Genomic DNA, 15,117 nt, shown 5'->3' with positions numbered 1-15,117 from the left:
AGGAAACACAAGGCAGGGTTGCTTCTGCTGTTGTACCTTGATAGGCAGCTCTTTTCTCCTCTCAAGAAAAGAAAATAATTTTTATATATGCACATTATTTTTTAAATTATAATTATGTGTATAGAATTAATACATGCTCATATTTATTCTTACTTAATTTCAGTGCAGGTTTTAATTAATTAATTGTTCTGATAAATGTTGTTTGCCATAGACCAAAATGCATCAGCTTAAGTTGTCTTCTAGATGAAGTAAATTGATGCTAGCTCTTGGTCCTGTGCTTGAATTTCCTTCCAATTTCATGAAGCTAGACATGCATATAAAGTGTTTGTAACATCTCAGAAGGGTAGCAGGACAGCTTGCGGAAAACTTAGCTTTAAATTTCATCCGCATCGAATTTTTTTATATGATTTCAGTAGTAGTTGGCCTTAAGCAGTTGTTAGTGGTATCTTTAATGCTCTTTATTTCTTGACTTCGTGTTAGTAGGAGCAAGGGAGAGTTCTGCACTTCATATCACAACATCATGCTGTGATAAATAACCTGGTATGATTGGTAAATGGTGTGACCCCTACCACAGGAACAATGATATGTTTTTATTTTAAACAAGAAATAAAATTAACCTTTGAAATTATTTTTGACAAATATTAGAGGAAATAGGCAATTAGGTAATGTGTCACTAATTGTAAAGCCTTATGGTGATATAATACAAAGCTACAATATAGCAATGACAGTTTTTAAAGCAGAGGGGGAAAGGGGTGTTGATTGGATATAAACTGATTAAGAAGCTGTCTTGGAATTGGTTGTTCTGGCCATCCTTGTTGCCCTATCAGGAAAAGAAGAGAGTTCAGTAATGGTTTAACTACAATTAAATCCCTCCTCTTTCTTTGTGGAAACTCAACTGTAGGCATTTCAGCATTAGCCTAAACAATGGTTTTGAATATGTTAAGCCTCTAACAATTAGGGAGCAGTTTGGGGCATTGAATAATGTGGAATGATGCAATTGAACCTGACAGCTTCAACAGTCAGCCTACTCATGGGACCCAAAAGTTGTTCACACTTGGTTTCATCTCTCATCACACGCTGAGTATTAAAACCTTACTGGTGTGGAGCTGAGACAGAAACGAGGCCTGTTATTAGAAAATATTTCATAACATAAAACTTGAAAGGAATGGGAGAAAAGGCATGTTCAAAGAGTCTCAAAGTTTTGGGACTCAATCTGATTGCATACAGCTAAATATTGTCTCATTTTTCTCCCCTTTGTTTTTTTTCTGCTGAAAGAACCATGTAAACTTTTGATTGAAGAGACTGCTTTCCCTGGAAATTTCAGCTAGGAGTAAATGTTCAGATATGAATGCTCTGGAAATGTTATAGTGATACTCTTTAATACTATCCTGGAGTGATGCAAACATATATAAAACTGTTCTAAATATTTTGGAGGACATCTATATATATGAGTTAAATGTAGGTAACTTGCAAATCTTGTTCTTTAATTACAAGAACGTGCTTGTACTTTCTCTCTTGTTGTAGAGGAAGCATTTTTAAACATCAGTCAAATATCAATCATTTCTTACTGCACATGGGCATTCTCTGAATTACAATACATCGTCCTTCTGTGCTGCTCTGCTGCTTATGGCTTTACTGATTTATTGAACATGCTATAAAGGAAAGCAGTGTGTTGTATACTTCTAGATGGGCTTAAATTCTTCCGCTAAAATATTTTCAGGAAAATTTGCTGCCTTTTCAAAATAAATACTTAGTAGTCATAGGTTTTTATTAGTTCATACATTTTGATCATGTATTGTGTTGAGTGTTTAAATAGAAACAGTTGAAATAAAGAATAATACAGCCTTAAAAGTTCTGCATTTTAGAACATGTGTCAGTCCTGTGACTTTAATATGTATTGACAGGATGATTGCGCATTTTTAATAAATGCTTGCTACAGCTTGTTTCAACTGCGAGTGAAACATGAAGCTGCTATTTCACCTTTAAATAATGTAGCACTCCTCCACCTTCTCTACTTCCTTGTCAGATGAAGTCGTCACATATATAAGAAAGCTTCACAAATCATTATTCTTGTCATTTTACATTGCCATTTAAAAAAAAGTATTTTCAAAGGTTTTTTATTTGCCTTCAACTTACTTGAACAATTTACTTGTGTCTTTTTGCTTTAAGACTTGCATAGTATGCAGGATGGCATTGGAACTTGTATAACACCTTTACTATTATTTTAAAATGCGAACGGGGTAACGTTTAGGGTGAAACCACTACTTGTGAAAAAACTCAAGTTCTTAGATATTGTTTGAATCCTAAGTCTTTTGATCTGTTATATCAACCCACTTAGCAAACGTTTAATTCCTTTGATGTCATCTGTTTTGTGGTGTGATAGTTAACTCAACAAACTTTAGCAACTCCCTTCAAGATATTAGGTACTTTCAGAAAGTTCTTAAAGCTATTTGTGCATGTTTCAATCAAATAGACGTGTATTCCCCTTGCTGATTATAGCTGCCCTGCCATCATGTATTAATATATAGCTGCTATTGCACAGTTTTAAGCAGTCTTGCAGTGAATTGAATAGAGCTACTATAGAAGCTTCTGTGTAAAATGCGAGCAGTACATAGACTTACTGGAATTAAACTAAATCTTTTAGGGAAATATGCTAAAACTAAACAGAAATAAGACTTGGTGTTTGGAGTTTAAAACCTGCTCCAGTCCTACCCCTGAAACTATGAGTAGAACTCGTAACATCATAGAAACTTCTTTTTCCTTAGTCTGGGCTTTTAGATATGGTTGAATGATAGTACTGGTTGAATCTCTTAGTACTCCATTAGGTAAGGCTTTATAAATGAAAGAATTTGACTGAAATTTGTTTTGTTTTGAGGGGAAAAGAGCTGAAGGTTGCCAGGAACAGCAGTGGTTAAGTTGAAACGGCCCTATGGGCCTTTTTTCATGGAAAAGAGCAGGAGCGATGCAGTATTGCTGCCTTTGTCAGTGTCACAGTACTCATATGTATTGTATTTCTGAAAGCTGTTGTACCTGGGTAGGTGGAAATGCCTGCATTATTTTTAAGACTTAGAAATAATTCAGACTAATTCCATTGAAGATATGCAATTCTTTAAGAAAACCCCAAAAAAACAACCAGAAGTAACAGCCGTATTTGAAGTGACACTGTGGTTCCAAGTCTAGCAATCTTGCATGTACCTGTGAACTGAAAAGTGAATGAACCCCTGATCATTGTAAGCAATTACTTGTGGCTTTTTCTAACTCTGTGACAGTAGAAGAATGTAAATATCAGGCACAATTTCTCACCAGTATATAGTAAATAAAGCATCATTGAAAACAGTTGTGTGAATTCATAAAAGTCCATTCATCAAGTTTAATACGTTGGCAGAAAGCCAGAAGTTAATGGTAGTGTGTGATTCTTTCCAGAGACATAGTTTATACTCCGTAATATTTTGCTGTAATAACCAGTATGTTTCCCCTGTCTCTTGTGTGCAGTTATGCATGTCAAAATGTCCCACAAATTGAGTTCCTTACTGTTCACCTTCTTTTTTCATTTTTCAAAAAAAGTTTCATTTGTAAAGGTTGTTTACATTTTCTTAGAAGATTAATTTTAAAACCAGTGATCACACAGGTTTGTGTATCTTTGATTCTAACACTGCCCCCCCTGCAATCTTTTCTTTGTTCTGAAATAATTTTTTTATCAGGTAGGAAAATGCCTTTAAAATAAGCAGCCATGCTGTTATTTCTTTGATTGCCTGTCTCTGCAACTTAGCATTTGACACAAATCTTGTTTTCTTCGAAAGGGAAAAAGCATAAGCAGCCAAGGAAGAAGGTATTTTTATTGCATTGGATTATGCAAGATTTTGGCCAGCCTCCTTAGCTTCATCTGTTTAAGGGTTCATTTTCGCTTGTTTGGCACAAGTCCCAGCAGAGACCTTCAGAATTGTGGTTAGCAACATGAATGAACACAAACTTTGGGAGCTCTTCAATAAGTAGAGCTGGCCAACTGCCAAAAATACAGTTCCTTATATGGGGTCAGGGCAAAGCTGTGGTTCCCAGAGCCCCCTATTGTATAGAAAACATACTTGTAATGGCTGTTTGCGTTCTTTAAAATAAAAACAAAACAAAACAAAAAAACACCAGGCTTCCAAGTCTATCAAAATAGGAAGTAACAAAATACTGTGCACGTTTTACTAATGATGGAGTCGAGCAAAGGAAATATGGCTCTGTGTAGTTAAACTATAGAGCTGAAAGTTGGACCTTTTGACCTCCACAGCCGGCTTGTGATGTAAGGAACCCAAGCATTTGTGAGACATCTGTTGTCTACCTGCCCTTATTTTGTAAATGGTTTAATAAGATTAAATAATTAGTAGGATAACCACATGGTCGCCATGCTACTAAGTCCTAGCATTGAGCGCATACTTCAGGATCGCAAGGAAGTCTGTCTGTCCTGCAAACTGTGGTTGTTTGAAAATGCACTTTAGGTATTTTTAACATTTGCTATAGTACTTTTTTATTAGAAGGGTTTTCTTTAATTAGAAGATCTTGCCAGCTACAAATACAACACGCTTTAGAACCTTATCTATTTTCGAAGTACTGCAATTCTATTTCTATACTCACAAATGGAAAATGTTTTTTTCTTTCAAATAAATTGTTTTAAAAAGCATTCAACTTACAAAAATAATAAATGTGCATTAAGAAGGCTTCTTTACAATACATTTAGCATTTCTTCCCGTTACAAAAAAAGGATTCAAGTTTTAATTGGTTTCTTGCAGGCAAACACCCTACCTGGATCTTCTCTCAGTCTGCCTCCATCCCACATGTACGGCAATAGGCTGAATCCAAATTCAGCCATGGCAGCACTTATAGCTCAGTCTGACAACAGCCAAGCAGGTAAGCTTCCTCTGCCGGTGCAAATGTGCAGCTTCACAGAACTCCTTGTTTTTAAAAAGGTTGTTAAATTGTATTTTTGATTTCTGCTCAACTTCTGGTTATTAAATGTCTGTACAAAGTTGTTCTGTTGTTGGAAGTAAATTCTCAGTTGTTCTGTGAACAGCGCGGATTTTCTTCCCCCTTTTTTTCCCCTTGGTGTGTGAAATGTAAATGTTTAAGCAGAGCCATCAGCAGGCAGGAATGCACCAGTGTCTCTTGTGACTCCTGTGATTGATGCGCTCAGTTCCCAGCTCTTTGCAGCCCGAGTGACACAGCTCTGGGTTTTGTCGTGAATAGTTGAAACCTTTATTTGCATAATTCATGAAATTGCATTACATACAAGTTTGTGTGAAAGAGATCCCGTTAGAGAACTTGTGCAGCATTTAATAATCTTGTGAATATTTACCGATTGGCATTTGGTACCGCGGGCTCTCCGCTGCGGTTTTAATGAGCCGCTGGCTTTGCTTTGTTTCATTCCCTCCGTAAGGATTTGTTGACATGTCGTAGTAGTCATGCCTGTTTGGGGGAAGGGAATGAGTTTAGCAGTTTACCAAGAATGGATCAGTCATGTCTTTGCCCTCCAAGGGGTCGGAGGTCGCTTGACTCAGAATAGGGGGAGGGCAACCTTGAAGGGGGCAGATAGGGTTATTTTATTGAGAGGCCATAGGGAAAATAACCCTTTTGAGTCCTTCCAAGCAAAACGTTTTCGTATATTTAATGAGGCCTTTTTTGTTTGTTTTACTACCTTTTTAGCAAGAGGCTTTCCTATACTTCGCTTATAAATAGGAATTAGTGAATTATACGCTTTCATAAAGTTTTCAGTAAATTTGCAGAATAATGCACGCTTGTTAGATGGCAGCAGTAAGTTTAATACGTTATATATTTTATGAGTTGTTTTGGGATGCAAAGTGTTAAAAAAATACAGAGCATCAGGATTTGCTGTGATAAGCATACAGATTAGCTGTCCACAGCTGTGATTCATTACTTTCACCGTACAAATTAAAAGTGGCTGAGGGGAGGGTACTGCAAATGCAAACCACGCTTCTGTGCTGTAAAACTGAAAGGAATGAAAGAAGTGAACATAATCCATGGCCTGGTACAGCCTCAGAAATGTGTAAGGACAACACCTTACATGCTACAGTTCAGCAATCTTAAACTAGTTACTTATTCACTCTTCAGCAGTAACTACAGATAGAAGTTGAGATTGAAGGTATTTTTAAAATATCTACATCAAATATTAAAACCCTTATCTAAGAAAAGGCGATTTATCAGCTGTGAAATATTTACACTGCAGATCAAGATCTCGGAGATAACAGCCGAAGCCTTGTTGGCAGAGGAGGATCACCCAGAGGAAGTCTTTCACCACGGTAAGCGTTATTTACATTGGAGAGTGCAGGCAAAGGAAATGTTTTAAGATTTGCAGACTTCACTGTCTTTTTACCAGCAATACCAAAGTGTTTTAAAAGCCTACATATATAAAAATATAAACACACATGTATAAATACATGTATTTTTATGTCGATATATCCTTCTAAAAAAATCCCTAATACATCTAGAGAACTAAAATTGTGCTGAAATTTACTTCTGTATCAACTGAAATTAGGTTTGCAAATTAAAGTTTGTAGGTATGTTAGTTTACTCCCTTACTTAGGAAAGAGTCTTGCTTCAGAAGGATATATCTATCATTTAATACACATGTACCACTTATCTTCTCAGATTTGTTACCACAATTTTAATTTAGTAGTATTTGCAAAAATTCCAAAATCCCGTATACTTAACAGTGATCACAAGAATAAGATGGTGTAAAGCATTAAATATCAGTAAAAATTCCAAGGTAATATTTTCTTCCTTTTCCCTCACAGCTTCAAAATTTGTAGAAATTCTCTGTAGAAAAAAGTCTTTTTTTGTTCTGCTGCAATTCACATTTGCTAGAAAATTCTGAGATAGGAATTCTGCTGTACTTTGTTTTAAAATATTTGCTGTTAAAATTTCAATATTATGTTTCAAATATTTCAGTAATATTTTCTCTATATTTTAAGCAAATTTTTGTTTTAGAGAGCTTTCTTTTCCATACTGTATCCAATAAGAGTTAGTTAGATTTTATGGTGTTATTGCTCTGCTTTTTACTTCGGGACTAACAATGAAAAAGGTTTATCTGAAAAAGATAGCTAAAAAATGCTACTTATACAGAAATAGCATTATAATAATGAATTTTATTGCTATAGCATGTGTTTGTTATGGTAATTTATAACAAATATCTCCAAATTAGATAATTTATTGTACATGCCTGGTGTTGTTGATCTTGTATTATATTCCTTAATTAATCAAAAGCCGTCTTGCTGGATGGGATGAGATTATCCATTTTAATACTTAGGTGTTATTACCTAGTCATGAACTTTTTTTTAAGTTTTCCAGTATGTGTTGCTTCTAAAATAGTAAATAGAGAATTTATAAATTAATTTAGATGGTATTCTTAGCATAAATATGTATACTTACATTAGCATATAAATTGATCTATGCAGACAAGGAATTTCAGAGAATTTTGCAAAGAGAAATGCTCAACAATTAAGAAATTCTAGAAGTTTCGATTTTATATTAAGTAGTCCTCTTACACATACATGTTGTGGTAATTACAAGTTTTAGTGCCTTCTTAGTTCATGTGCAAAGACCTGATCTTTGCACGATTTGCATCAGTCATGGTTGTGTTCAGTCTTTCTTTTGGTCAAATATGTGGGAAGGTAAATTTCTTAAATTTGATGCTACCACAGAGTGTGTATGTTCAGGGTATGTACGGTCCAGTGCTTGCAGCATGGTAAAATACCAGCTGGTTTTGATGGGGATGCTAAAGGAGAACTGGTTGGTACAAAGGCCACCTCAGTCCACAATTGAAAAGCTTCCTGCAGTGTATGGAAGCCGTAGCATTTTGCGAAGAGGAGAGAGATTTTACTTGGCAGGGTTGTTCAAAAACAACCCAGAAAGGGGGAGAGGTGGGGGTGGTGTGAGAGAAAGCAAAGGGAAGAAATTGGTGCTGTAGTAACAGAATTGAAAGATGGAAAAACTTTGTCTGAAAGATGTAGCATGGAAAAAATTTACAAAACCTACTCGCTCAGTTAAGTTCAGTAGTCAGTGAATTTCACTCTGGTTTGTGCAACAAAAAAGAGATTACGTGTATGTCAAGGTTTCTAAAATATGTGGGTAACTCCTCACCTTCCCCACTTCAGTAAATAAGTAACTCTGGTTACTTAAAATATGGTTTATAGTGAATAAAAAGCTAACTTTAAAAAATCTGCTATCTGGAAACTTTGCAGGTCCGAATGTTACCTGCTTTATCTATTAAAATTATTTAGCTGCAAGTTCTGACTCTGTTCCCTTTGAAGCTTATGAGATACATAAATAACACAGTTCTCCGAAAGAACCATGTGATTTTCAGCGAGTTGCTTAAAATAAAAACACTTGCAGAACATTTGTTTGCTGTTGATGACGCAGCTGATTGCAGCTCTTCAGAGAAGACATATGTGACTCATGAGCTTGTATGGTCATTTCCAATTCATATTGTTATATCTTTGTACCCCAATATAACCACAGCGTTTGATGTTTAAGCTGTCGTATTTTAACTTTTAATATATATATGAGAAATATAAATATACCTGGTGTATGTGAGCTGTTTCCATTTTGCAAGGGAATTGCTGCTTCTCCCAAGGTATCACTTAAACTTTTTTTAACCTATACTTAACCTTAGATTTAAAAATGTGTTATGTAATACCTGCAGTGAAATCTGTATGTATGCTTATATCTAAATGCAGTATTGCTTCTAATTAATACTCTATAGTATGAGTACCAAACCTCATCCAAAAACAGTTGTGAAAGCACGCAAGCTGTGAAACAGGGTTCTCATCTCTGTGGCAGGGTTGGACCAGTCCAGACAGCACATCTGTAGTCCTCATGGAAAGTCTGATCAAATACTATTTGGAATACGGATTCAACCCTAGCATGCAGGAACTATACCTTGTCTAAAGGATGAGCTAGGGGTTCAGTTGGAAGAGGAGAGATTGAGTAATGTTGCAATACACAGAAATCTAGATTTTTTTTTTTTTCATCCTTGTCTTGTACAGGCTTCTGGTGAAAGATTGCAGAGGTTATACCGCCATGTACTGCTTTGTTTCTGCCTTTTCAGAATTGATAGGAAGCAGTCCAAAGCCCAACAGGAATTTTGTTGATGATTTATAATTCAAAAGGGAAATCTGTTAGGGTAGCATTGTGTGCTGCTCAGGAACATGGTTCACAGAACATGCAGAGGTTTCTGGGGGAGTTGTTTAGTGGTTTTATGTATTTGTTTTCTGGTTTTGTTTTTGGCATTTGTTTGTTTGTTTGTTTTTTAATGAGTTGTTTGTGTGAAGTGTAAGTGTAGTACCTCTGTGTAGAATGTTCCTGCATAAACTTTCCTTCTTACCGCTTCAGCACATGATGTAAACAGTGCGTTTTGAGACTGCTTTTGCTGTCTCTGTGCTGAACTGTTACATGCTGTTGAGTTGTCATCTCTTGTCAAAAAACACTACCTTGGTTACCCATTCATCAGGGCTTTTTGTTTTAACAAGTGCTTTCCTTTCTTCCTGTATGCAAAATACTTAACAGAGCTCTTAAGTCACCTACTTAAAACCTTTTCTCATAAAAATCGCTTTGCTCTGGTGCCTACAAAATGCTCCACAGTCATTAGGTAGCTAATGTACTGTGACCAGTGCTTATTATGGTAATCATAATTAACACACTGATTTCCTGAGCTCTCTGTGTTGTCCTGTACTGAGACTATGGTGGTCTTGTTGATAAGTTTGCACTACGGGTGGAACAGTATGGCTATGATCCCATGGTGGCACCAGTTGCTTACAGTAATAACTAATACTTGAGAATCTGAGCTCACTGGAATTGATTAACTGCCCCAAACCTCCCCCCAGACAGCCAACAACAAAACCAAGAACCAGCTTTTAGTGGGCTTTGGTGTTGGTCCTGTAGGGGGAATGGGACCATGTATACATAAGACCAGAAACGTAAGTCAGAAATACACTGAACATCTGGCTCTGCTCACAAGTTAAATTGTGCCCCATCCAATGCAAAAGATGCCTTCTCCTAGGGCCTGAGAGAGCTAGCCAGCTTTCACAGTGGCTGTGTGCTGAATATTTAATTTTCTCCTGAATGAGAAAAGACATGTGGCAAGGGGATTATTCTTTGAACTGTGTGTGATCATGAGTGAAAAAGGAGGTATATTAAGTGTTCACAGTAGAGGCAGAGGATGACTTCTAACTTGTATTGCATCCTTATGAAATAATATTTTCATGTAGTCCTTCAAAAATCCAGATTTGCATGACTGTTTTTAGAACAAGTTAGTGCAATTATATATGGCCTTTCTATGTGATGATATTAATAAATTGGTTTTATTTTTCCCAATTTTCTTAGGGAAAAACTTGAAGTTTGATGTGGGTTGGTTTTTTTTTGCCCCCAAAGTTGGTGTCCTGTGTATCCATATTATAATGGTTTCCTGCTGTAGAAGCGTGTGTTATATAGTTTAATTCAATGCTGTTTGTCAGTTACTGTGTTGTTAGTCTGTATGCAAGAAGAGGTTATGTGCTTTCTCAGTATAAATTCTCACACTGTAACAATACGTCTTTCTTTTATTAAAGCCCTGGCAGTGAGAACCAGGAGTTCTTAGTGATTTTGATGAATTAACTTAGTCTTGGAAGCATAAGATATGTAGGTGCTACGAGCTGATATAAGAAATTTCAACTGCCTTTTTCTAATACATTTCCCTTCATCTTTTTCTTCAAACAATAAATTGCAATATTTTCAACAGATCCCCTGTGAGCAGCTTGCAGATTCGCTATGATCAATCAGGGAATGGTTGTGGGGAAAATTTGCCCCCAGTAGCAGCCAGCATAGAACAGCTTCTGGAGAGGCAGTGGAGTGAAGGACAACAGTTTTTATTAGAGCAAGGCACCCCCAGTGACAGTAAGTACCCACAATCTGTTTATTATGACTTTTGCCAACTGTTACTCAGAACTGCTATCCTGTGCTTGTCCAAGAATTTTAATAAAATTTATTTTCTGCTGTGAATTGAAATATAACTGTGGTGTACAGTTCTAGCATAGTTCTTAGTGCAGCACATGGCATCAGTAGATTACAAAAGACTTTTCTATAATTATCTACATTTTATAGATGGGGAAATTGTGTCATGCAAGAGGAAGTAACTTGCAGGTCCGGTTGCAGAGTTTGGAAAAGAATTCTGAACTCTTAGATCCACTGCAGTAAATATTGTAGTAGAGTTCCCCATTTTTCTTTATATTGTGTGATATAATTGGCATAATAATTTTTTATTGTTCTATTTTTAATTTTTAAATCTGACTCTCCTGCTTCAGTTGCTGTTTGAAAAGAAAATACTTAAAAATGTTAGGCAGGTTACTGGGCTTTCATGTCTTTATTATGTTCTGCCTTTTTTGTGAGTTCCTAAAGCAAGCAAATTATTATTTTCTTAAGTTATGTTTAATAGAGTGGAATAGTCCAAGAATGAGTATATCAAAAGCATAAGTGATCATGTGGATCTCTATATTCAGCAACGTATCAGTATCAAAGACAATCTTTGAATATGTTAAAAAATTTATTTTCTTCCAGGTTATGGTTTGTGATATATTTTATTGAACACATTATTCTTCTCATTGGTAGTGTAAAGAGGTATCTAGTTAGTATTTTTATGAATGGTATCCTGACAAAAATGCTAATTGTGAGGAAATTCATGCAGGGATAATCCTTTAAACATGATAGCTGGAGGACAGGTTTAGCTAAGTCTTATTGCATCTCATTTGAGCTCACTGAGGGTTCCTTTGTATGTACTTGAAGAGGAGGGATAAAAGCTAAATCCTTGGGAAATGACCAGATGTGCCTATACCAGTAGACTTATGTCTGTAGTAGCTCCAGAGGTCATGTTAAACAAATACAATTTAGAATTTAAAAAAAAAAAAAAAAAAAAAAAAAGGAAAGGAAAAAAAAAAGGAGGCTCTCCCTGTGGCTTTACAGTCACACTCTAGTACTGGTTGGGAAATCTAAGTTCTGAAACCAAGTGAGAGAGAAAACTGCTTGGTAAAAATGAGGTCGGTGGAGAAGGTGCTGCCCTGGCTGTGGGAAGGCGGGGGGTAAGTGCGGTGCTCACAGAGTGCTCCCTGCTGGGGGATTCCGAGATCGCCGCTCGCTGCTCCCGCCAAGGTGCGCTGGGACGGCTTCACCTCAGAGGACTTGTGGTTTTCTCATTGCTTCTATACATTTATGATTCACAAGTCATTAAATCAAATACAAGTCATTAAAACAAAAAAACTCCCTTTTCATGAACATGTTTTTTTTAATATAAACATCGTTGGTTGCCTGTGCTGTTAGTTGAGCATATTCTTGTCAAACGTCTCTGTTTTATAAGGTTTGCAATTCCTGATACTGCAACTGAACTGGATTTATCCCAGCTATGCAGATAACCTGTGCTACTAAAATACTGCTACTTGTATATTCTGATTTGGGCCTAAGTGATCACTTACTGCTGTTTGCTTAAAATGTATGCTGACCTTAATGATGGTACTCTGTCAGTATTTAAGCCAGGGTGTAGAGGTATTTCAAAATTACTGGCACAACACACTGTGAACTTTTTACTGCAATTTAAATTACTCAAAGTTAATCTTAAATCTTTGAACTAAAATTCAGACATCTGTAATGATTTTATTTTGTCACATATATGCTAGTCTTAATGTAATGCAGGATTTAAAACTGAACAAAGGTGTTATTCGTTCATTGAATGTGGCTGTGGAATATAATGTGTGCATTTTTGTTGTAGTTTTAGGAATGCTTAAATCATTACACCAACTTCAAGTTGAAAATAGGCGGTTGGAAGAACAGATAAAGAATCTGACTGCAAAGAAGGAGCGACTGCAGCTTCTCAATGCACAGCTTTCAGTGCCCTTTCCAACAATAACTTCAAATCCCAGCCCTTCTCATCAAGTACATGCCTTTCCAGTACAAGCACGTAAGTAGTGGGGATTATTAAAGTGTCAAAGTAATTTGAACATGTATTTATATGAAATATCTATTTCATCCACACATGCCATTGATGGGAGATGAATATAAATGTAGGATGAATATAGACCAAGTATTTGCTGATGTGCTAAATGTTTAAACATCAATTGGTTTATTTTTCTGAACCATTGCTACTTTAGTTTCTCTTTTAATTCTGTTTGGAGCACATCTGTTTGAATCTATTGATTCACCAGTTACTTAGTTAATATTTTACTATTAAGCAATGGTTTTAAAGTTGACTTTACATTTTCTGTTTAGCTTTCGTAATTTTGGAATTATTATTCTGAATATTTTTACATGTTACAGAAATTTAACCATTGTGTGTTTTTTGAAATAATTACTTTAGCACCTAGCACTGATTCCTTGAACAGCAGTAAAAGCCCTCATCTGGGAAACAGTTTTTTACCGGACAATTCCCTTCCTGTATTAAATCAGGTAATTTTTATTTCTTTCTTCTAAACCTAAACTTGTTACAAGTTAACTCATCCCAGTCCTTGCATTGTGGTGTTAGGTGAAATTTTATGCAGCTGAGGGGGCTTTGTTGTTTGTTTTGACACCAGGAGATAACCTCCAGCGGACAAAGCACCAGCAGTTCATCAGCGCTTTCCACTCCACCACCTGCTGGGCAGAGTCCGGCCCAGCAAGGCTCGGGAGTCCCCGGAGTTCAGCAGGTCAATGGTGTGACAGTGGGGGCACTGGCTAGTGGTATGCAGACTGTAACCTCCACCATTCCTGCAGTGCCGGCTGTGGGTGGAATAATTGGAGCACTGCCAGCCAGCCAGCTGGCAATCAATGGAATTGTAGGGGCTTTAAATGGGGTAATTCAGACCCCAGCAACAATATCACAGAACCCTTCTCTCACTCATGCAACTGTGCCACCCAATGCAACACATCCTCTGCCAACCACGCTAAATAACAGGTAAGAATTTGCTGATTTTATGTTTTTCCTCATAGTGGCTGCTGTTCTTCAGGTTAGCTGTTCTATTTTGTCTTACTCCAAATATATTGTTTATTCCTTCACCTATAATTGTCAAAGTAACTTCTGCTCCTGGCCTTTGAATGAAAGTGAGGAGGCATTTAATGGAAGCACAAATAGTCAAGTTAAAGAAAAGATGTTTTCTCTAGGGCTTTTGGGAATCCCAGTGAATTCCTGTTTTTTAATCAAGTCACATTCCCAAACAAATGTAATTATGTAAATGAGCTTCAGCTCCTTTTTTTTAGTTCAGAAAACAATATTCTTTGTCCTGCCAATTGTTCTTTCAGGATTAAAGAAACACTGGAAAAGCTGCCATTTGTTGCAGTAAGAACGGGGGAGGGGGAGAAGGAGAAGGGTATATGGTCATGTAATTCAAGATGTAATAGGCATAACTAACCAGAGTTATAATACAGTTGCTTGGTTTTCAGTTGCCTGCACTGACTCCGAACTCAACAAAATTAGCTTTTCAAGCAGAGTTCCTATGGATTTCTAAATGCATAAAAAGATTCATTTGTGGGTATTCCTAACAGCCCTTCACTAAAGCCAGGTACTCTCAGTAACATAAACTGCTGCTGCTTGAGCTGCAAGGCAAATGGGTAACAAAAGGAGACAGCTGTTTTCCAGGAGGAGGGATGGACTTCTTGGTCTGGAAGTATTTTGGGATAGAGCACAGCCTTTCTTGCTGCTCCCCTTCCCCACACCCCTTGTCCTGTCCTTCACATAGGAAGGAGAACTACAATTCTGTGTAGAAAGAAGTCCCTGTGAATAGAGAGTGGTTTCTTGTCTTTAAGTAGAGTTTATTTTTGGACATTACTGTAGATTATCCATCAAAAAGGACATATGTGATTGGAATGATGCTAGGGATCCCTAATTTCTTAGCTCCCTTTTCCAGTTTCTTTGCTTCCTGTTGGTTTGGCAGCTCCTGAATATTTGTGTACTGTATCATAGTGTGATATTGCTTCAGTAGGCTCATAAAATCTGATACTTCCAAGTGTATCCTGTTGTTCGCATGTGTCCTTATGTTTTTCCTGAGAAGCCTGTATTTTTCATAGTTTATATCCTTTGTGAACATGAGGTTTTGTAGGATGAACAAAAGGCGTTCTGTTCATGAAAAG

At 36.7% G+C, this 15,117-nt stretch overlaps 1 protein-coding gene across 4 annotated transcripts in view; it reads left to right on the top strand.

The window, feature by feature from the left end:
• Positions 1-15,117, top strand: part of MLLT10 (MLLT10 histone lysine methyltransferase DOT1L cofactor) — a 125,762-nt gene that overhangs the window by 102,469 nt on the left and 8,176 nt on the right. For all 4 annotated transcript variants that reach the window (XM_083884741.1, XM_083884739.1, XM_083884740.1 and 1 more), the window contains 6 exons: positions 4,773-4,890; positions 6,224-6,296; positions 10,772-10,926; positions 12,788-12,976; positions 13,373-13,461; positions 13,587-13,945. In XM_083884741.1, the coding sequence (XP_083740867.1) occupies positions 4,773-4,890; positions 6,224-6,296; positions 10,772-10,926; positions 12,788-12,976; positions 13,373-13,461; positions 13,587-13,945 (983 nt within the window). The remainder of the gene's footprint in view (positions 1-4,772; positions 4,891-6,223; positions 6,297-10,771; positions 10,927-12,787; positions 12,977-13,372; positions 13,462-13,586; positions 13,946-15,117) is intronic.

Source organism: Zosterops lateralis, assembly GCF_965231275.1.
Source record: "Zosterops lateralis genome assembly, chromosome: 1".
NCBI classification, from domain to species: domain Eukaryota; kingdom Metazoa; phylum Chordata; class Aves; order Passeriformes; family Zosteropidae; genus Zosterops; species Zosterops lateralis.
Note: the sequence above shows the minus strand (reverse complement) of the source record. Positions and strands in the feature narration are given on the sequence as shown.